Source organism: Callorhinchus milii, unplaced genomic scaffold (assembly GCF_018977255.1).
Source record: "Callorhinchus milii isolate IMCB2004 unplaced genomic scaffold, IMCB_Cmil_1.0 Scaffold1, whole genome shotgun sequence".
Taxonomy (NCBI): Eukaryota; Metazoa; Chordata; class Chondrichthyes; order Chimaeriformes; family Callorhinchidae; genus Callorhinchus; species Callorhinchus milii.
This window is the reverse complement of record NW_024704742.1, coordinates 47,798,869-47,822,649: the sequence shown is the minus strand read 5'-3', so window position 1 is coordinate 47,822,649 and position 23,781 is coordinate 47,798,869. Positions and strand designations below refer to the sequence as shown.

The 23,781-nt window shown below is 41.3% G+C and overlaps 2 protein-coding genes across 2 annotated transcripts in view; one reads left to right on the top strand and one right to left on the bottom strand.

The window, feature by feature from the left end:
* Positions 1 to 5,118: 5,118 nt before the first annotated feature.
* On the bottom strand, positions 5,119 to 16,773 carry LOC103175856 (beta-klotho). Its single transcript, XM_007889115.2, has 5 exons — positions 15,930 to 16,773; positions 10,158 to 10,656; positions 9,086 to 9,354; positions 6,886 to 8,053; positions 5,119 to 5,853 (listed from the first exon to the last, which is right to left on the bottom strand). Exons 1-5 carry the CDS (start codon positions 16,671 to 16,673, stop codon positions 5,510 to 5,512), a joined length of 3,024 nt encoding a protein of 1,007 aa, XP_007887306.2. The 5' UTR covers positions 16,674 to 16,773; the 3' UTR covers positions 5,119 to 5,509.
* Positions 16,774 to 22,996: 6,223 nt separating this feature from the next.
* rfc1 (replication factor C (activator 1) 1) overlaps positions 22,997 to 23,781 on the top strand; it is a 48,124-nt gene continuing 47,339 nt past the window's right edge. Inside the window, exon 1 of the mRNA XM_042341440.1 lies at positions 22,997 to 23,047. Coding sequence (XP_042197374.1) covers positions 23,045 to 23,047 — 3 coding nt within the window. The 5' untranslated portion in view covers positions 22,997 to 23,044. The remainder of the gene's footprint in view (positions 23,048 to 23,781) is intronic.

Sequence of the window (23,781 nt, the reverse complement as noted above, 5' to 3'; positions counted from 1 at the left end):
TCACCACACTGTGTACATAGAGCTGTATCACCACACTGTGTATACAGCTGTGTCACCACACTGTGTATATAGAGCTGTATCAACACACTGTGTATAGAGCTGTATCACCACACTGTGTATACAGCTGTGTCACCACACTGTGTATAGAGCTGTATCACCACACTGTATATAGAGCTGTGTCACCACACTGTGTATAGAGCTGTATCACCACATTGTAATAGAGCTACGTCACCGCACTGTGTATAGAGCTGTGTCACCACACTGTATATAGAGCTGTATCACCACATTGTAATAGAGCTGTGTCACCACACTGTATATAGAGCTGTATCACCACACTATGTATAGAGCTGTGTCACCACACTGTGTATAGAGCTGTGTCACCACACTGTACATAGAGCTGTGTCACCACACTGTATATAGAGCTGTATCACCACACTGTATATAGAGCTGTATCACCACACTGTGTATAGAGCTGTATCACCACACTGTGTATAGAGCTGTGTCACCACACTGTATATAGAGCTGTATCACCACACTGTGTATAGAGCTGTGTCACCACACTGTGTACATAGAGCTGTGTCACCACACTGTATATAGAGCTGTATCACCACACTGTGTATAGAGCTGTGTCACCACACTGTGTATAGAGCTGTGTCACCACACTGTGTATAGAGCTGTGTCACCACACTGTGTATAGCTCGGGTTCGAAAACACTGATTGTCCAAGCGCCTGAGGATGTCTTCCTGATGTGAAAGACTATACAAGTGTAATTTTGTTTTGCACAGAGGTGACTTGATGTGTGCTGCACAGGCAGCAGGTCTAACATCAAATTTTATGCAAAGTATAATAAGAAATCCTTGGCTCCTTTCATGACAGTCAAGTCCATCTCAATGAACTTCACAGGATATACTTTAAAGATGCAGTGTCTGAGTTGAATTTTATTTGTCAATTTTAAATGTATCTTATTCTATAATTCCTACTTGGACTGCCCTATCAAGACTGAAAATAATTACCTCCAAATCTCAAGTCCAGAGATGTTGGTCAGCTATCCAAAGCAGTAACTTACATTTATATTAGCACCTCTCACATAGGGTAGTCTCCCAGAGAGCTCGATGCTGACCTGTAGGGATGGGGGATATGACGAAGCATGATCAGGCATGATTTGAAGGTACGGTAGGAGGGGCCAAGGTGGAGGGATTGAGGGAAGAGTTACAGAGTTTCGAGGTGTAGTGACTGAAAGTGAGGTCTCTGATGGTGGAACGGAGGCCAATTGAGTGGAGGTAGTGGATTGAGGAGTAAATCGGTTGGAGAAGTAGGAGGTGTGAGGGCATTAAAGGATTTGAAGAGCCAGTGGGGATTAACAATTCTTTACTTTATTGTAACCTTTACGGCTTTTCAAGAAAACCCAAGGAAGTAGATGCTGACGTGAAGCAGACTGGAGCCCTCTGAGTGCAGGGAGTGGGCAGGTTGATAGGGGGTTAGAAGGTAGCAGAGGTAGGGAGGAGCAAGGCCATGGAGGATATTTTTAGACAGTTTACTTTATTAACTTTGAAAGGTGCTGAGTAGACTGACAGGATGACACAATTAGAAACTTTTAGTTCCAAGTTTGATGCTCATCCAAACTTAGTAATGGGATAATGTTCAGTGAATCATCTTGAAGTTATCCTGAATTGAACAGCACAATATTTTATGAGGAGCTTAACACCCAAATCACTTTGTTCATATGTTTGGGGAGTGGTTTTAGTAATGATATTGCCACATACAACTTGACATAAAGCCGTATTTCTAAGTGGAAAAATGCTTACAAATGTTTTATGTTTTCATGGAGATTCTTAGGATAGCCCAGAAGCTGATGCCAATCAAACATCTACTCGTCACCTCTATACAGATCCTCACCATCTGGATTTGCAGTTGGACAGCGATTTATTCTGCAGTGGGTGAGTGGGCTTTGTCCTCTCCCATGCTCCACTCATATGCAGCATCACTATTTTATTTGTTTTGCTTTTTATTTTAAAACCAGTCACTTCTGTTTAATTTGGAAGATGCAGCAGCTTATATCCAGGTACGTAATGTCAACGTCAATAGATTCTATGAATTGGCATGCGTACTGCATGTTAATGGCAAGTCACAGATTCTGTACAAATGGTTTCATTAGGAGGACACCGTTTTGGAAGAGGGTAATTCTTACCTGTGTGATTGGCAATCGCACTGTTCTTAGCTGGTCTAAGGACATGCATTGAATTCAAAATTATGGCTATTTTTTTCCGACCCAATTCAAAGCCACAAGCGAGTGGTATAAATCAAGATATCCGTTCCACATTTCTATACTGCTAAGACCAAATCGGCTTTGCTCTTGTCTGTAAAAATGTATTCACTTACAAAGAACATTTATCATAACCCATTTATGACTGTCTTCTGGTGATTTTGAGGTTTTCTTATAATACTCGGAGGCCTTTCCTACATGAAGGGCGGTAATATGAATACAAGTTCTTCATGAGTGAGTAGGAAAGAGATATTTTATTCTATTTTGTTATTAGAGCATTCTATAACTCGAACAGTTGGAATGTTAGTTGTTTAGATGCCTGATGATCACTGAAAAAAAATTATAAATATTAAAATGGTTCTTAAAACTTTAAAATGTCAAAGTTAGGAAATTCCCTTTAAATAAGTTGACATGAAAATATATAATATGCAGAATGTTTAATGATTATATTAATAAATTATGTGATTTCGTATGTTCAAGAAATTTATCATCCACAGTTTACAATAACTTTTTTAAAAAATTGCGTTTTCAAAATACAGTGTACTATTGTATATACGTAAATAGCTAAGTATGTACAGTACATAAACATTTCTTTCCAAGAGTCTCTGCTACTATATCATTAAAGCCGGATTCATTAAGTTATATTTATAGACTGAGATGTGTCCTATGGATGACTAGTAAAATGAAAACGAAATAAGACTTGAAAGAGATACCCAAAGAAACTAAAGATTATAATACATAAGAAAATTAGGCAGAGTATAGAAAATAAGGTGAAGCAAAGGAGATTTGAAGAGATATCAAGGAAAATATCTAAAGGATTTTATGAAAAGCAATAGTTGAAAGAAAAGATAGGGTCAGTTAGAGGCACAAAGTGAAATCTAATGGAAATGAAGGTGTGGAGTAGACAATGAATATTTGTTTCAGGTTTTACAGAAGAATGTGACAGTGATAAATTGAGCATATACAAGAGGATGTGTAGAAATTTGGAGGGATATCTATAAAAAACGGAAGTAGTACGAAAAAATACATGATGAAAATAGCAAAGTTTTAGCCATCATTACACAGGATAATATTGATAATCACTTAGAAAGACATGGGTTGATGAACGACAATCAACACGGATTGTAAGAGGCTTGCTTTGACAGATTTGACAGTTCATTGAAATAATTGCGAGCTGATGAACTACACATGGATTTTCAGAAACCATTTGGTAAGAGGTGCACAGTATAAATGGAAATGTGATAGCATGGTTAGAAAGTGGGTTAAAGAATAGGAAACAGAAAGTGGGGATAGAAGATTGTTATTTGGAATGGAAAGATATAAATGGTGGCGTTCCCCAAGGGTCTGTGTTAGCATCACTATTTTTCTCCATTTATATACATGATTTGGGATCTGATATAAGGGGCACAATTTCTATTTGCAATTGACACAAAAATAGGGAGTGTTACTAGCAGTAAAAAAAACTGAATAAGCAACTTCAGGAGGATATTGATAAACTAATACATTGGGCAGAGAGATGAGAGATTAAAGTGAATTTAGAAAAGTTTGAGGTTATTAATTTCGTAAAGAAGAATAAGGAGAATAAGTATTTACCAAATGGTAAAATGTTAAAAGCAGAAAGATCCAGGGATTAACACATCAATCTTTAAAGGTGGGAAGGTAAGTGGACTAACTGAAGAAAGCTAATGGGATCTTATATTTTATAATATAAATATGGATATATTATATTATACAATATCTAGCATATAAAAACAAAAGGATAATACCTAACTTATATTAGTCATTGGACTTCAGTTAGAGGCTTGTGTCCAGGTTTGGGCACCTCTTCCAACCCATGCGACCACAACCTCACAATCTGAATAACATCAAAGGTTTCTACCACATCCAGGACAGTTCAATGTTCCATCTGTTGAACACTGTTTATCTGATGCTCTCCCAGGAAAGCTGTTGTTACTGACAAATTTGTTATAAAATTCAATTGAAGTCTTGGGTTTACATGTAATTAGCAAACCTGAAGTATCCAAATACTGATTCATTTGTACGTATTCTCAGAGGCGAGAGTGCTAGCTATCAATTAGGCGGACACACATGGCAATGAAAATTTAAGATTGCCATGTCAATCAAAGTTTAAGATTATCATATCAGAGAGAATGAATCTTATAATTACAAAAATCATATTGCGTATCACTCTTTTTATCATGTTATATTCTATCAACATAGTATAATAGACCTGCTCTATCAGTCAGTGTGATAAGTACAGAAAATGGGTAGAGAGGGGATAGGAAACATTACTTCACTTGAGCCATTGGTAGATTATAAATTGTAATTCTATGTCTCACGTGCTGTCTTTGTCTTCACGTCCTTATTTATATTTTCTAAATGTTAGTATATTTACTTTCCAGTGTTCACATTGGGTTCAAAAATGCAATACTTGCAAACCAGCTTAAAAGTATTCCACTAGTACATAGATAAAATGCTCTGTTGTTGTTGTTGTATGCCAGCCAAACATTGGGAATGGTTTGTCAGGTTCATTCTTTAATTTCCTTATCCCATTTTACTTGTCAGGTTTGTTTTTAGACTTTCGTGTCTTGGGATTAGTCATTTTGAAAATCTTGCAATATGATATTTGCAAACAGGCAGTTACAATCAGCCACTATGATTTGTGATTATAGCATTTCAGACCACGTTTCTTTTGATTGCTGAGAAACTGCCTACAAACTGAAATTCTGTCATCTCTAGGGTCCCTCTGCTGTCTGTATTTTCTGCATGGAACAGTGGTTGTGGACAAATCTGTAGCTCAAACTATCTGCCCCCCACCCCCCCACCCCCCACACCCAACCCCCGTTCTTGGATATGGGTGCTTGTGGTGACAGGAATGTACAGAACAGAGGAAAAAAAGCAATAAAATATTAAACGTAATCCACCAGTACACAGGTAAGATGCTCTGTTGGGAACTTCTTAAATGCATTTATCCCAGTAAACAGTTCAGAATCCAGCAACATCCCACAACTGGAGTGCATTTGTTGAATCTGTCAGCCCTTCATTTTATCTTTAATATACGCATCAAGCTGCAGCAAAACCACATTTCCCCTCTTTTTTCTAACACTTCATGCTGGAAATCTAATTGTGAAAAGAGGTAGTTTTACAGCTGAAAGCACAACGTTCTGCATGATGGTGCTGCAGCAACTAGTCCCCGGGGGAAGAAGTCCCTTTCTGCAGTTGGACTTTGCTGTTACGGTGACTAATTTAGCAAAAGGCTTTTCTTCGCTTTCTTTTGTGAATGATGATGATTGCAGCGAACATTACTGCGGTGAAAAGGATACAGACTCCAAAGAACATCAAAGGTTTTTTCTTTAAGATAAGAATGCACCATTCACAATGTATCTGTCTGTCTGTGGAACATTGGTTGTCTGCATCTCCCGAAGGAAAGCCATTGTTTCTGATAAGTTTGTTGTAAAACTCCACTGAGGTCTTGGGTTTCAATCCAGAGTTAGCAACAATGAAGAATCCAACCAAGGGCACATGTATCTCTGTATCCTTTAATTTCCAAGCGTAGTAGCCCTTGACATTGACTTGGTCGAATAGTTGTGCTGTGAACACAAAGTAACATTGGCTTCACAATAAATACTGTACAGATATTTATAATAAATTGACTCATTTTTGTTATCATTTTCCCGATCACATAAAGCAGGGTGATCCATCTGGCCCCTCCATCCATTTAATCTGGCCCACCCTCTCCCTCTATAATCCATAAATGTTGTGTTATGTTTCTGGAAGGGAAACACAAAAGTATTGCAAATGGCCCGCGGACGTTTCTCAAATAGGGCGTCCGGCCCTCAGCAGCCAAAAGGTTGGACCACCTGACATAAAGCATTCCCAGGCTCCTACGGTAGTCGCGTGTCTGTTCCAGTCCTTTGCCAATAGTAGTCTATAAATAGGTTCTATAAATTGTACGAGAGAGCACAGGTTTCCCTCACATTCTGATTTTTGCTTGCTCTTTCCTTATGAGTAAGAGCATTATCCTCACTCTGTGACTCCCTGCCCTCTTCCAGCCACACCCAAGAGCATCAGTAAGAGTCATCTTAAAAATGTAATATAGTGCAAAATTTAGACTGCATTTGAACCAGAGAGTAATGTAACAAATGAAAAATCATATTTTCACCAATTAATTCTATCTGATTTTAAACATCTGGCTCACTTTTGGGCAATAAATCATATATCATACGTCTTATTAATAGTAACAATAATAATCCTTGCATTTGATATATGCATTTCGCCCACAAAATATACTATCAATTCACTTTACAGTATATTCTGTGAAGGGCTTTGAAGACGTGATAAGGTGCTATATCAAATGCAAGGATTATTATTATTATATAGTGCCTTATCACGTCATTGAGATGTCTCAAAGTGCTTCACAGAATATATCGTAAAGAGGATTGACTGTGTATTTTGTGGGTGAAGCCCAGCAGCCAATTGTGCACAGCAGTCTCCCACAAACAGTCGTGGACTGAGTGACCAAATTTTTTTTTGAGGAATTATTACCCCCAGAAAACGATCTGCTAATCGACTAACAACTGGATTTCCACTTAATTACTTAATTTATATGCAGTAAGCCTCACCTTTCAAAACTTCATTGATATAATTTTTGTGGTAATAGATTCGGAGTTCATCCTTCAGGGTAGATTTGTCGGACACCCCATTTGCCGTGATGTAAATGTCCACATTCCCGTAGTTCGATTTGATCCAGTTCAGCACTTTACGTATTCCCCAGGGTGCAATTGTCATCTCAGGGTGGGAGAGGAAGGGGAAGGAGGAATGGGAGGGGGAGTGGAATCTCAGTAGTGTCGCGTCTCTTAGCAAACTTCCGTCATGGTCTGTTTGATACTTGCTTCCATTTTTAGGTTTGTGTAAGATGAGCCTTGTGGTAAAATGATTGATGGCAAAAAAGTCAGCAGTTCCTTTAATCATCTGCTTTTCTTCGTCCGTGAAGTGTGGCAAGGAAGAGCTCGAGAGATGTTCCTTATATTTGTGGAGGATATATTCTCTCATTACAACTGGATAGTTGCCTGTCTTGAAAATGGGGTCCGCAAACCAAGCTATTTGGAATTGGAGGAACCTCTCAGCAGCAGTTATGTGAGTCCCAAAGTAGGGATTTGCTGCTTCTGCCCAGTCAGCACGTAATGCCAGGGACACAAGACCATGATACTGGTGCCTATACTCTTTGTTATATTTATGCCAAGTCAGTGCATGTGCAATGATCATGTTGTGTGCTGCCCTATAGGCATCGAGGCTCCTCTGAATATTTATGTTGGGTTCATTCATAGTGATCCAGAATTTGACCAAGTTACCAAATTCCTGGAAACACAAGTTTCCGTAATCATTGAAAGCGAGGGCGGTAGATCTGTTGAGCCACCCTCCATTTCTCAGCAATGGCCCAGGCAAATCAATGTCTTGATACGTTGGATGATACAAAATAATGGTAGAGACGATGTTCAGTTTTAATAGTTCACTAACAACACATCTGTAATACCTCAAAACGTCTCTGTTGACAGTAGACAGATCTCCATGTGGTAATATCTGGGACCACTTAAGGGCAAAGCTGTAGTGACTCACTTTCAGTTTCCTCACCAATGCCACATGTTGCTTCAGACTGCTGAAGTCAGTGCACTGAGATGGACGAGGCTTGATCATCGTTCCTTTGATTTTGTGTAAAGCCCCATTTCCTGTCACGTTCCACATGTAAAGGTTGTGATCAATGAATTGAGGGGAGCTGGGCAACATTTCTACCTGCCACAATCAAAAAACAAACAGCATATCAGTTGGAGTTTTGGATCCACTTATCACATTTGTTTTTTTAAGCCTGAATTTGCTTCTCCTTTCAGATATTTCAATTTTTGCTTTTGATTTGCTTCCAAATTTTCTTGCCTGCCCTTCCTCTCTGCATGATGTTGTGATTACAGTTTTATTATCCTGGAGTTTCACAGGCACCAGTTGCCCCCTCACCCCACCCCCATTCCCCGTGGCCAAGTAGTCATTATTTATTTGTGAGTCTTGACTATGAGTGTCAGCAATCCATTCAATCAAAAAGGATATACTGTAAAGTGGATTGACTGAGTATTTTGTGGGCGAAACACGGCAGCCAATTGTGCAGAGCAGAGTCTCAGAAACAGCCATGGAGTGAGTGACCCATTTTTTGGTGCAAACTAGATGCAGTTTTCAGCAAAGAGCACTGTATAGTGATCAGGAGCAGGAATTCAGGCTAATTCACCCCATCCTTCGGATGAGACGTTGAACTAAGACTTCTGTCTGTTAATGTTAAACGGCACTATTCAAAAAGAGATGGGAGTTTCTCCCGCTGTCCTGGCCAACAATCCCCAAAATAAAATTGATCATCACTCCATATTTGTGGGATGTTACTGGTTGCAAATTGACTGCTGTGTTTCACAATGCCAACAACAACTTGCATTTATATAGCACTCTTCACACAGAATAGCGTCCCACAGCGCTTAATCCACTATATACATAGCCAATCTACTTTACAATATATCCTGTGAGGCGCTTTGAGACATCTGCTATATCACCTTAGTAAAACAAATGTCACACATTCTCACTTTCTCCTACAGGATAATGGAGGGCTGAGGGTTTATCTTGTCACCACTGATGGCACTGAAATTATCTCTACTTCTGCAAAAGGTCCTTATAGTTTCTCTCGCCAGACAAACATTAATTGCTAACTCTAGGTCCATGAGAGTGATCAAACATTTAGGAACAATTTAAGAAGATACAGTATATAATTCCAAAATGAGGCAATCTCCTCACCTGCAGCACTGTGTCTGCAATTCCCCATGAGAAGTTACAGGGAAATGTTCCATGCACATGCTGGGTGATCTCAGTTAGCGGAAAACCATTTTGTTCTATAATCTGTTTGTAGAATAAAGCGGAGGATTTGGGGATCCTGGACTTCTCTTTACTGCTAAAGTCCACATAAAACAACCCCCTCGCAATCTTGTAGCCGTACTGCCATTCAAAACCATCCAGCAGCGACCAGGCAGTGTAACCAAATACATTCACTTCATTGAAGCGGATAGCTAAACAGAAAGAAAATAAATAAAACAGAATAAATGATGAATCAGGCACCGGAAAATATAACATTGTTGTATATACCAGCTTCCTAGTCACATGCTTAATTATTTACCATTAACACTGATCAACTGTGATTCTGGGCGAGTTTTTTTACATGGCAGTACAGGAACATTACAACATGATTTTTTTTNACCATGAATTTTAACAAGTGCGGAAGGCCTTCCTCCAATTTTGCACCCCTCCCTCCTTCAGGACAAGTCCCAAGAAAACATCCCATAAAGATTTCTTAACATAATATTTTACAAGCAAGTTTCGTGGACTTTTGGGGTGTTATGTACGATTGTTACACTTGGTTTTCCAGCTTGGTTTACCATTAACCAGCTAAAACAGTACTGATTATCATTGAGTACATCGAGAAAGCTGCCCTTTGCATGGCCAACTCGGACTGCCCTAACCATTAGGGCTTTGTCTTATATGGGTAACAAGTGCTAAGTGGGAAGAACCCCTGTTCCCAGTGGGAACCTCCAAATCCTGCTGATGAGCCAGGTTGACTGGTTGACATCAATAGTCATTTTAATTGTTTCATTTAAGTAAAACAACAGGCAGACAAAGAGACTGACTGACAGGGAGACTGACTGACAGAGAGACAGACAGACAAACAGACAGACAGTTTATAATTGATAGACGGAGGTTGTAATGGACAATCAGAAAGACAGAAACAGACAATGTAATAGACAGAGAAGGTGCAATGGACAAACAGAGAAATTGTGATGGATACCCAGAGAGATTAAACATAAATTATATTCACCTCGTAACACTTCATTTACAAATTTTTTCATAAGGTATAGAGCAGTGGTGTCTTCTGTTTTAACATGGCTGTTGGAAAACCAGCCATTCTCAGCAATGAGAATCCTGGGGTCATTGTATTCTAACTTTATCCAATTCAGGACCCGACCAAGGTGGAGAGATGCATGATGTCTTAGGCTGACCAGGTGGTTCAGAGATCGGAAATTATCTGGCCCAAAAGAGAATGCAAAGAAGTCCGCTGTTCCTTTGATGTAGTTCCTTTCTTTTTCAGTGAAAGTAGGAGAGTTGATTTCATTCTTGAAACTGTCAGGGTAATCACCATCCACAAAGATTGGTTTGGCAAACCATCCCAGCACCTGGTCCATCAAAGTCTGGAAATGTTCATAGCTGACACTTGCTGTCTTTGGCTCGATCCAATGGGATCCCAGCACCAAGGATACAAACCCTTTTTGTGATTTGCGAAAATGAGTGTCATAGGTGTGCCATGCCTTAGCATGTGCCTGAAATAAACGAGACAGAGCTGTCAGCCTTCAAAACAACATTGCAAATCACATGAGAAAATTAACATCCCCTCTTGGATCACTATGAAGCTGAGCCACACCTGAACAAATACTTTGGTGGAATTTATCTCACTCACGAATGCTTTGTAAAACTGGCTCTGTAGGTTTGACCTGCTCGCCTGGCTATACGGTTTTAGTTGGTTAGACTCCAGCAGTTTCCCAACGCACAGTCTAGGGTCCCCAAGCCTTGGCTCTTGCCAACCTGCGCCTAATAGTCTCCGGAGTTAGGTAAGCAGGATGTGTCCTTCCAGGGAGAGAGTGCGCATTCCATTCCAACAACCTATCTCTGTAATTTCCATGTGTCGGTGGGATGCATTGAAATCTCAGCTTGGTTTGGATTCTCAGTCCTAATTTTGAAATTAGTTTTTTGAAACTCTTAACCTACAGAAAACCAGATTCAGAAATGAAGGCTTTATTTAAGAATCTGTCAAATTCTGGGATGCCATTCAACAGTGGCTGACAGTCCTCTCATTCTTAGGCCAAGTGCCAAGCTGAGTCTGATCTTGTCATCAATATGCATATAAATACATTCCAGCAGAGATTACGGCATGTGATCATGAGCAGGAACTGACTGATGTTTACTCTTCACCCAGCTCAGACACACCGAGACCAATTGCAATGCCCTCCCCCCTTTGACTATCTCAGCTAAAGTCAGCTGATTCAGATCGGACCAGGTATCGATCCTGCAATGATCCTGGTCTTTATTGTTTAGTGCAACATCACAGATAGTTGCTTTTATCAAATATATATTTTTTAAAAAGCAGTGAACAATGTGATATACAATATGATAATTAACACTGGTAACTAGAAATACTTCATCAGAGCAGAGTTCCCATGAGCTAGTTTGACATACTTCCAGATTCCTTAGTTCCTTTGGGACGTCCTCCTTGGGACGTCCTCCTGACGTGAAAGGGACTATATAAAGGCAACTTGTTGTTGTTCAAAACACCTTAATTTAGACTCCAAGATATAAGAAACAAATTTCCCCCAACAATTAATTGTTTTATACGTCTCTATAATTTCTCTTTCTCAATTCACAATATAATTTTTTCCTTTTAACATTGTAGCAGTTCCTATATGTGGAATTATATCCAGACCTCTTGTGTCTATGACACATAGTAATCACAAAGTAGGTTGCTCATGTTCAATAGTCCCTGCACTGGGGTGTACTCAGAAATGCCATTCATTTCATATCCCTATGAAGATCATATAATGAGAAGTTTGTCTTGACTGATCTGTCACTAGGTGGCACATGACTGCAATTTAAATTGAGCAGACAGCTAGGAAATTTGTATTCATTAAAATACAGTCATTATTACTGATTCTTTGTTGTTACATTTAAATAAAATGCAACTATTCTACCGTAACTATTCTTCAGACTTTTAAAACTCCCCTTTTGAATTTCACACTAATTGCACGTTACAAAAAGGAGGAATAACATTACATGAAATGGAAAGGGCAGTAAAAGTGAACCAACACCTGTGAAAACCAGGAAGTTGTCCGAAAGTACAATAGAAAATACAGATCTTAAGGTGAGTTTTAATGGTGGGGAGGAGGGAAGGGAGGGGAGAGGGGAGCAGAAACTTCCTTGAAAGAGTTTCAGAGAGCAGTTGTAGAATGGTTAAAGGAGGCTGGTGTTTGTTGAGTAGAAGGAATGGCTGGGACAGTCGGGTCAGAGGATCTTCCAAAAGGGGCAAGGCTGTGGAGGGATTTGAAAGTGAGATTGAGGATTTGAATTCGATATGCTGGGAGATAGGAAGCCAATGGAGCTGAACGAGGGGTGATGTGTGCACAGTTCCTGGTTTGGAAGAGGACGCAGGCTGAGGAGTTGTCAGGCAAGACGTAACAACAACAACTTGCATTTATATAGTGCCCTTCACGCGGGGTAGCGTCCCAGAGTGCTTGAGGAAATTGGAGGCATGAGATCACGGCAAAAAAAAAAAGACCTTTAATTTTTGAAAATAGAACAGTAGTAAAGCAAAGTGGTGGCAGAAGGTTTGGCCTTTGATAATAATAATAGTCCTTGCATTTGATATAGCACCTGATCATGTCATTGAGACGTCTCAAAACACTTCACAGATTATAAAGTGAATTGACTATATATTTTGTGGGTGAAACATAGCAGCCAATTGTGCACAGCAGTGTCCCACAAACAGTCGTGGATTGAGTGACCAATTTGTTTTGGGGGCAAGGATTATCACCCGTGCAAAATCATGCGCCGATTGACTAACAACTGGGTTCCTACTTACTGCTAGATAAACAGAGGTGTATGGAGTAAGGAAACTTGCCTAAGATTTTGCTCTGCCCAGGAATCGAACCCAGGTCCTCTCGTTTGTGAGGTGTGTGCTCTAACCACTACATTATGAAACTCACGACGGTGGAGCAGAATGAGCAGTGCAGAGCCAGAGCCATCACAGCCAAAGTGTGGTCTCTGATGTAGGAGAAGCTTCGACAGATAGGGGGAATGCAGCTTTGTAAAGATTGAAACTAAGAATAAGGATATTAAAATCTATTTGCTGAGGAACAGGGAGCCAGTGAAACGTAATAACTTGGCAAGAATTGTAATTCTTGGGCGTGCCTGACCTTGACGTTTAAAATGACATTGAGCTGGGAAAACAGCAAAGAGAAATTAGAAATTTGATCCTAGAGATGATAAAGGCGTAAGGGTTCCAGCAGTGCTGGATTTGAGAAAGGAATGTATGCGCAATCAATCTTCTGGGCATGGAAGAGGCTAGTCCTGAAGATGCAATGTCTGACCATTTGGGCAAGCAACTGGAGAGTAACATGCATACGTGAAGCTCAAAGCTCAGAAATGACACCGATCTCTGAGCTGCGTCAGGTTTAGCCCCAAGTTGGGACTTTGAGCTCACAGTCTAGGCTGACACTCCAGTGCAGTACTGGGGGAGCACTGCATTGTCAGAGATGAAATTCTTTAAACGAGGTGTTAAATCAAGGCTCAGTCTGCCTGATCAACTGAACCTTAACCATCCCAAGATGCTATTCAAAAAGAGAATGAGGTTTCTCCCCGTGTTCAGGCCAACAAATTCTCCCAAATAAAAGTGGTCATTCACTTCATAGCTATTTTAGCGCTCTGAGAAGCTACCCCACATGATGGGCCCTACATAAATGCAACATGTTGTTGTTGTTTGTGGGGTATTGCTGTGTACAAACTGGCTGCTCCATTTGCCTACAAATAAAGACGCTCCATTTTACAGTAATTCATGTGAAGTGCTTTGAGATTTAATGACCAGCTCAAGAACTGGAAATGGTTCAAATCCTGGTCACTGTTGAACACTCTGAGACGCTAGGCTGTGTGGAGGGAGCTATATAAGTGTAAGTTGTTGTTATTGTGGAGTCCTGTAGCTCAGTGGTAAAAGCACTCGCTTTGCAAGAGTGACCTGAGTTCAATTCCAGGCAGGGCGAAACCTTGGGCAAGTTTCCTTACTCCACATGCCTAATAATAATAACCTCCAAAACCAAAAACAATAATAAATTGGTCATTTTCAATCTACGACTGTTTGTGGGACATTACTGTGCGCAATTGGCTGCCGCGTTCGCCCACAAATATACAGTCAATTCACTTTACAGTGTGTTCCGTGAAGCGCTTTGGGACGTCCTCCAGATGTGAAAAGCGCTATATCAAATGCAAGGATTATTATTATTATTATTGTTATTGTTGGTCAGTGCTGAGTTTGCTGCTTCCAGCTGGGGCTGCGAGGGGAGGCAAAATTGTTCCTGACCTTCCAAGAGTTGAGGAAGAGAAAACCCAGCCAGATTACCTAGCAGGATCTTCCTTTTCATTTCAGATTGTATCATGGAATGTTCAATATCCACTGTCAGGACTTCATTTTAATGTTTCATTCGAAAAGTGTTGCCTCCGACAAAGCAGTGCTCCCCTAGTACTAGACTGGAGTGTCAACCAAGTCGATAACCTCAAGTCCTGAAGTGGACTTCAGTATAACATGATATATTCTGTGTACAAGGCTCAATTAATTGAACTAAAGGATGATTTGTACAAGTTGACTTTGTTTCCTACCATTTACTTCATAAAACAGGTCGAAGCATCTCAAAACATTTCTATCAATTTTGATTTTAATAATGTAATAATAATAATCCTAGCAATTAATATAAAACCGTTCACATATCAAAGCACTTCACAGGATTTACTGTAAAGTGCAGTAAACAGTAAGTTTTGTAGGATGAGTGAATGACGCAGCCAATTTGTGCATATCAATGCCCACAAACTGCTATGAGGTGAGTGACCAATTTTACTAGAAGGATTGAAATAAAAGCAGAGGTTGCTGGGAACACGCAGCAGGTCGGGCAGCATCTGGGGGAAAGGTCCTTATAATCTGCTCCCTTCCAACATCCCCTAATTCTGACATAAGATCATCGACCTGAAACGTTAACTCATTTTCCTCTTTCCATAGATGCTGCCTGACTTGCTGTGTGTTCTCAGCGACTTTGGTTTTGTATTTCAGATTTCCAGCATCTGCAGTATTCTGTTTACTAGAATGGTTGCTGGTCAGGACACTGGGAGAAACTCTGTTCTCTTTTCAAATAGCACCATGGGAACTTTAATGTCCACCTGAACAAATAGTTTTAATGTCTCATTTGAAAATGTAGTCTAGGGGTATACATTAATGCAGTACACCCCTTGACTATATAAATTGGAAGCTTGAACCCACAACCTTCTGGTTCAGAGACAGAATAGGACCAAATAAAAATAAAAAAAATAATTTGGTCACTCAATCTACGACTGTTTGTGGGACACCATTGCGCGCAATTGGCTGCCGTGTTTTGCCCACCAAATATACAGTCATAGAATCATAGAATTATACAGCACTGAAGGAGGCCATTCGACCCATCGTGTCTGTGCTGGCTCTCTTAAAAGAACTATCCAAATCAATCTCACTCCCTCGCTCCGTCCCCATAGCCCTGCAAACTTGTCCTCCCCAATTCAATTAACTTTACGTTATACTTTATGAAGTGCTTTGAGACATCTCGAAGACGTGATGAGGCTCTATATCAAATGCAAGGATTGGTTTTATTATTATTATATTATTATTAATATTATTATAATGAGGACACCTGAATAAAATCATCCATTCCTCATTTTCTCCTTCATTAATAGGGAAACTGAAAATTCTTTTTGTTTCTTAATTCTTAAAACTCTGCAACTTGATTTCTATCATTTTAGCAGTTTACTTTACCTGAATCAGGTTGTGTCCCACTGTGTACATTGCAGCACGATTCCCACTCTCCCCAGGGGGGTGCCGGCCTGTTTCATAACCATTCCAGGCGATCAGATGAGGATTGTAGATTGTAATCCAGAATCTAACACGATCCCCGAAACTCTGGAAACAAAATCTAGCGTATTCATTAAATATATCAACCACAGCCTCACTCAACCAGCCTCCATACTCCTGCTGCAGTATTGAAGGCAGGTCCCAATGGTAGAGAGTGACTATGGGCTCGATTTGCCTCTGGATCAAGGAGTTAATGAGCCTGTTGTAGTACTGGAGACCTTTCAAATTGACATCTTCTACCTTTCCCTTTGGGAACAGCCTGGGCCACGAGATGGAGAAGAGGTAGGAGTTGACTCCCAGGTGTTCCAGAGCAGCCAGATCTTTATGTAGGAAAGTGTAGCTGTCACTGGCAGTGTCTGCAGTTGTGTTGTCAAACCTGGAGGATTCTCTGTGCGTCAAATCATCCCAGACAGAAGCTCCTTTCCCATCCTTTTCCCAACCCCCTTCAATAGCAAAGGCAGAACTCCCCACGCCCCACATGAAGCTCTGGGGGAAAGTGTCATAGAGAAAAAGTTCGCTTTCATTCATATAATTCAGTGTTGATCTGTTCTTCCACAGGATCCTTCCTGCCCCCGGTTCTCCATTGACAACAGTGACACATCCACTGATCCAGAGTGGCGCCAGGAGGATTACAAGTCTCTCAGTCATTGTGTGAACCTAAACCACAAAACCGATTCAAGGCAGCTCAGCTCATCAGTACAGAGACATCACTGCAGCCCAGTCCACCTCCATTCCCAAGTGAACTAACTGCTGGACTGGATTTATCACTCACTTTGTGGTTGAAATATTCTCTGTCAATCATTAACACAAACTGGAGATCAAACCATGGGCTGCTCAAACATTGCTACTCCAATAGCACTGGGGATAGAGAAGTGTGTCACAATTCATCACCTGCAAAGTCTCCAGGATGATATAACTGGAGAACACATCTATATCACACGTTGTAGATCATTAACGACGAATCTCAGCCACACACACGCTGCGAGTGACTGAGATTAATACATAATCTATTCGTAACAACAACAACTTGCATCTATACAGCGCCCTTCACGCGGGGCAGTGTCTTAGAGCACTTAACAGTGGCGGAGCCTGATACCGAGCCCGGTGTAGGGAGGAGGTGACTGTAAGCACGGTCGAAGGGGAAGGTCTTCAGGCGTGATCTAAAAGAGGGGAAGGGGATTATTTGTTTTGTTTCAAATTGATAATTTGAAACAAAAATAAGTGATGGGTCAAATGGGCCAAAGGGCCAAAGATAATTTGTAAATTAGGGTTTTTCTCTGCTGTTGTATGATTTTTTTAAAAAAAAATTGCAGTTGGGACCTGGCATGATCGTTTCTGATCAATGTCCAAGTTAAAACCACTCAATGGAGTGAACACATTGAAAATCAAATGAAATGTGATGAAAATGAAATATATCCCTTCTCCATCCTTAAACAAAAATATTTGTTAAATGGCCTTTTTTTTTAATAAAGACAATAATATTTTATTTAAATAAAATGAAAGTTTTTTCATTCCCGTCCAACACCCCCCCCCCCCCACCCCCCACATTCATACCTAAATTCATTTTTCCTTTTAAGCCCCTCAGAGGGCAGGGCAGGAAGGACGGATAAGATACTACTGGTTAGGAGCTGGTAAGTACTGTACAAAACATATGATAATAACAAAAATATGGTGCCTTATCACGTTGTCAAGACGTCTCAAAGCACTTCACAAAATATACTGTAAAGTGAATTGACTGCATATTTTGTGGGAGAAACGCGGCAGCTAATTGCGCACAGAAGTGTCCCACAAACAGTCGTGGATTGAGTGACCAAATTATTATTATTATTTTTTGAAGGAATTATAACCCCTGGAAAGCGATGCACCAATCGACCAACAAACGGATTTCTCTTACTGCTAGGTAAACAGAGGCATGTGGAGGAAGGAAACTTGCCCGGGAATCGAACCTGGGTCCTCTCGCTTGCGAGGCGATTGCTTTAACCAATATGCTGGAGGACTCCAAAATTGGTTACTTTCAGGACCGTGTTTGAATCTGTTGCAGACTGATGGCACGAGGTGTCCGTTCTGTTGGTGTGGACTTAGTTTAGCCTGCCACAACTCATTTTCTATACCCATTCATTATTTGCCATAGAACAAAAACTGACACATATAGGCAAGCACGCGGGAGAGTTGGGGGGAATTTCGGGCTGAGGCATACAGTTGGGTGCAGAGTAGAGTGACTGGAACTTTACTCTGCATCTGTCTGAACAATATCTGACCCTGGGAGTTTTTAATGCTGACACTGGGTGCTGGAAATGGCAAAAATGTTCCATTCCCTACACTCATACAATACACCTTTATGAAGTGCACAAAAATTCACACAAAAAGTCTCTTAATACAGTAAAAAGAGACTGTCGCAATACAGCCACTTATTTTCATTTAGCCTACTTGTTGCTGAATGCACTGATGGGAGCAGTACCTGTTCCATGAACTGTAATTATTGATCAAAGATGTGACGCAGGCTATACAAATATTTAACAAAAGAAATTGATCGTGCTAATTTTTCAGTTATTACAAGAATGACGCAATGAAAGAGAGTGCAGCACCTCCAATACAAACACGAAACCTCCACTTACTAATTATGTACATCTCAGCAAAGTACAGTGTACACTGTGTTCACAGGGGGGGAGTATCTCAATGCAAGGCTTATTGATTATTATAATATGCATAGCTGCTGGTGGATTTTATACTCCTGGATTATGTTGCAACCACAAACATATTATTCTTTCAAAGTTCTCTTCAAAATAAAAACAATGTTTAATATTTAATTTATTTTTAATAAAACCATTATTTTTGCTTTTCCCCTTGCTCTCGTTGGTTGACGTGTTTTGTTCAGTTAACATTGGTAACTGGCTAATTGGTAACCTGCCAAATCTTGCTCCAGCATCCCACGAGGATGCCCCACATGGGGACATTGAGCTTACTAGGCTGGCACTTTAGTGCAGTTGTGGGAGACCACTGCAATATTGGAGGTGCCAACCTGTGGGTGAGACATTAAACCAAGCTCTCCTACATTTTTAGGTCTATATTAAAGATTCCATGGCACTAGTCAAAAAGAGAATGAAGTTTCTCCCAGTATTGGAGAATTCTCAATGACGAATAAAGCAAGAATTATTATTATATTAATATAAGTGCACCATTCTTTCTACCCCAAATCTATGCTATGACCCGCTCTGCCTTCCCCCACCTCCACAAAGTCGCACGGCTCCGTACTGTCTCACATCGCAGGCCACCAAAACCCTCATACACGCTTTCATTACATCGAGGCTCAACTATGCAAACTCATGGCTTGTCGGCCTCCCTAACTCCTCCCTTCACAGGTTGCAGATCATCCAGAACTCTGCAGTCCATGTCCTCTCCCACACTAGGCTCCGTGACCCTATCACCCCCATCCTTGCCCAACTCCACTGGCTTCCCATCACATGGAGGATACAGTTCAAGATCCTGGCCCTCATCTTCAATGCCCTTCATAGCCTTGCTCTCTCCTACCTCTGCGACCTTCTAACCCCCTACCATCTTGCTCTCTTCCTCCGCTCAGCGGGCTCCGGCCTGCTTCACGTCCCCACTCTGCTCCACCCTCTGGAACTCCATCCCGCAGTCCCTCCCCCTTGCCGCCTCCCTCGCCACCTTCAAGACCCATCTCAAGACCCTCCTCTTCGACCTTGTTTTCGATCTCCCTGCTTCCCCCACTGACCTTGAGTCCTGTAGCTCAGTGGTTAGAGCACTCGCTTTGCAAGCGAGAGACCTGAGTTCAATTCCAGGCAGAGGGCGAAATCTTGGGCAAGTTTCCTTACTCCACACAGAGCCTAATAATAATCCCTCCAAAACCAAAAGAAAAAAAACGATAATAAATTGGTCATTTTCAATCTACGACTGTTTGTGGGACATTGCTGTGCGCAATTGGCTGCCGCGTTCGCCCACAAATATACAGTCAATTCATTTTACAGTGTGTTCTGTGAAGCGCTTTGGGACGTCCTCCCGACGTGAAAAGCGCTATATCAAATGCAAGGATTATTATTATTACTCAACCTCCCTGACCCCAACCCCCAGCTTGGTTCCATAACTCTGTCTGTCCAGTGCATTGGAATGTCTTCCCAACATAAAAGGCACTTTACAAATGAAATGTTGTTGTTGATGTTAGTATACAACTTACTGTGCTAATGTGAATCCTGAAACTTTTAAGTACAGTTAATATTTTCAACATTCGGGTATTCTGAAAGTATGAGATCAAATGTGCTGAATGGCCTTATTCTATTCTGCAAAATTTTTAAATGGGCCAAAGGGCCCTCCTCATCTAAACTAATCTTGAGATCTTGTGAATTTTAGGTCTATGGAGCTATGATTATATATTCTGAAACATGATCAGTGTTCATGTTGCACATTGGATATTGGCAGTTTAAAGTGTTTTAGTTCAGTTACACAGCAGGGGAGATTACAATAATAACAACAACCTGCACTTATGTAGCACCCCTCACACAGGGTAGCGTCCCAGAGCGCTCTACAGTGGCAGAGCACAACGCTGTGCTGGGGGGAGGGAGTGCGAGGTGGCCATAGGCACGCTCGAAGAGTAAGGTCTTCAGGGTGACCTAAAAATGGGGAAGGAAGGGGCAAGGCAAAGGGATAGAGGAAGGGTGTTCCAGAATTTCGGAGCATAGTGGCTGAAAGCGCAGCCACCGATGGTGGAACGGAGGGCAAAAGGGACATACAGGAGGCCGGAGCCTCGAGCGGAGGCAGCTGGTAGTGGGTTGGGAAGTAAGCATTACATTCTAATGCTAAATAATAATAATAATAATAATCCTTGCATTTGATATAGCGCTTTTCACGTCTTCTCGACGTCTCAAAGCGCTTCACAGAATAGACTGTAAAGTAAATTGACCGTATATTTGTGGGCGAAACGCAGCAGTCAATTGGGCACAGCAGTCTCCCACAAATGGGACAAATGGTCAATGTTACAGATGTTTGCTTTGAATGAATGTATTACCTGAAGCTTTTCTTACGTAAGCTCCAATGTTCACATTTCTGTGCAACATGGTAACTCACTGTAAATATAAGGATCAATTAGTGTATGAACTTAGATAGAGAGTATAGGAACATAGGAATATACAGCAATGGGAAAAACTATTGTGGTCCACCTGGTTAGTCTAAAAATAAAAAATATATATTCTCAGCCTGTTAGCTTAGAAGATCAAGTGCAGCTTTAAGTTGGGAGGATGTCCCAAAGCACTTTACAAGATATACTGTAAAGTGCAGTGACTGTGTGTTTAGTGGGCGAAAGTTGCAGCCTTTTTGCGAAAAGCTATGTCCCACAAACAGATGACGTGAATGACTCTAGGAAGTGACTAAATCATGTTTAATTTCATATTCAAGTAACTGAAATTACTGCAAATACAGAGACTTAACAATTCTGCTCTACTCTCAAAGGCAGAGGAATACACATTTGGCATTTATAACTCTTTCAAACAGGATGAAGATGAATGTGACAATAGAGAACATTTTTGAAAAAGAAAGTTTACTTCAACTTCTGTAAAAATACAACCTGGGATAGAGAAATTTCAGAAGTAGCAATCACCAGATAGGTCGTGCCCAAAAAACCCATTTTGTGACAGACTTCAAGGACAAAGCAATCTTATGAATTCAGTCGCCTACAGACTGTCTGATTTGAGGACACATTATCTGTGGAATTCTAAACAGCCAACTCAGAGCCAGACTTTTAAGCAATTCCAATGTATCATTAGCCAAAGAATACATGACTTACATATCAAATCACTGTGAATCAGTGATAAGTTTAGGTACAGTCACAGAGCGCTTAACAGCGCCATGCCTTGACTCCGAGCTGGAAAGGTGGGGGAAGTGACCGAAGGCATGTTAGAGGAGGAAACTCTATGCACGATTAGAAGACACACAGAATAATAATAATAATAATAATAATAATAATAATAATAATAATAATAATAATCCTTGCATTTGATATAGCGCTTTTCATGTCGGGAGGACGTCCCAAAGCGCTTCACAGAACACACTGTAAAGTGAATTGACTGTATATTTGTGGGCGAACGCGGCAGCCAATTGCGCACAGCAATGTCCCACAAACAGTGGTAGATTGAAAATGACCAATTTATTATTGTTTTTGGTTTTGGAGGGATTATTATTAGGCTCTGTGTGGAGTAAGGAAACTTGCCCAAGGTTTCGCCCTCGGCCTGGAATTGAACTCAGGTCTCTCACTTGCAAAGCGAGTGCTCTAACCACTGAGCTACAGGACTCCACTGAGAAAGGGGGCAAGAAGGGGGGATGGAGGCGAAGAGTTCAGAGATTCAGGGCAAAGTGACTGAACGTGCCTTTGAAATACATTGTGAAAGGAAACCTGTATTTACAAACAACAAGAATGTTAAATAATTGCTTGTATTGAATGTGGTACAAAGGTGACAAGGTCATAATACCAATTAACAGGAATAATGAGATTTTACAAGCAGTATACAATACAGTGCAGGTCACACGAGAGGATTTAAAAGTGTATACCTAGAGCCAAAATGTTACCTATTGCTGAGGCACGCAAGCAGAAATAGAAGCAATGTTTCTGTGAGTGAACAGATTAGACACCAAAATGCAAAAGAAACACTTAAGACCAATTAAATAACTAAACACCCCGAGTCCAAGGTTGAGCCAGAAACGGTTTTGAGTTAAGCAAAGATATATATCTTCTAGTGGTTGAGTACGACTACTTATTTGATACTATGTAAGTTGTGAGCACTTACATGACCCTGCGCCGGGGGGGGGGAACCTAAAAGAGAGTATAGAAGGAACTATTTCAAGTGAAGGGTAGTGAAAACGTGGAGCTCGCTGCCCGAAGCGGTGGTTGAATCAGACAGCATAGATGCATTTAAGAGGAAGCTGGATGTACACGTGAGGGAGAAGGGAATCGAGGGATATTGGAGGGTGTCAGCAGTGGGTGGAGACTTGTGTGTAAACACTGGCAATGACTAATGGTGAGGAACGGCCTATTTCTGTGCTGTACAATCTACGTAACATCTATGAAAACAGAATGCCTCCAGTAATCCGCATTATCCAGAGGTACACGGACTGGCCGACCTTTTCCCCTTAGCAATAGCCTTGCTTGTTATTTTGCGGGACCTGACCACGCAACTCCTGGGCAACGCCTGGGCAACGCCTGGGCAACGCCTGGGCAACGCCTGGGCAACGCCTGGGCAACTCCTGGGCAACTCCTGGGCAACGCCTGGGCAACTCCTGGGCAACTCCTGGGCAACGCCTGGGCAACGCCTGGGCAACTCCTGGGCAACTCCTGGGCAACGCCTGGGCAACTCCTGGGCAACGCCTGGGCAACTCCTGGGCAAAGGCCAACCAAACCTGCCTCAATCTTGCCTCTGAGTCAGAAGGTTGTGGGTTCAGGCCTCACACTGGGACAAGGAACCCATCCAGTCTGTGCTAACACTCCGGGTCGGTGCCGCAATGTCGGAGGGGATGACCTTTGGAGGGACAATTCCCCCCCAAAATAAAAATTGGTCACTCACTCCATGGCAACAAAAACCCGCCCAATTGGGCTTCTTTTCGTGCGTGCAGTGCAAAAAAACCCGCCCAATTGGGCTTCTTTTCTCGCGTAAACCCGCCCAATTGGGCTTCTTTACTCGCGTCCAGCGCAGCAAAAAAAAACGCCCAATTGGGCGTGAATCCGTCTAATCTGGCGACGTAAGTTCCTTCCGCC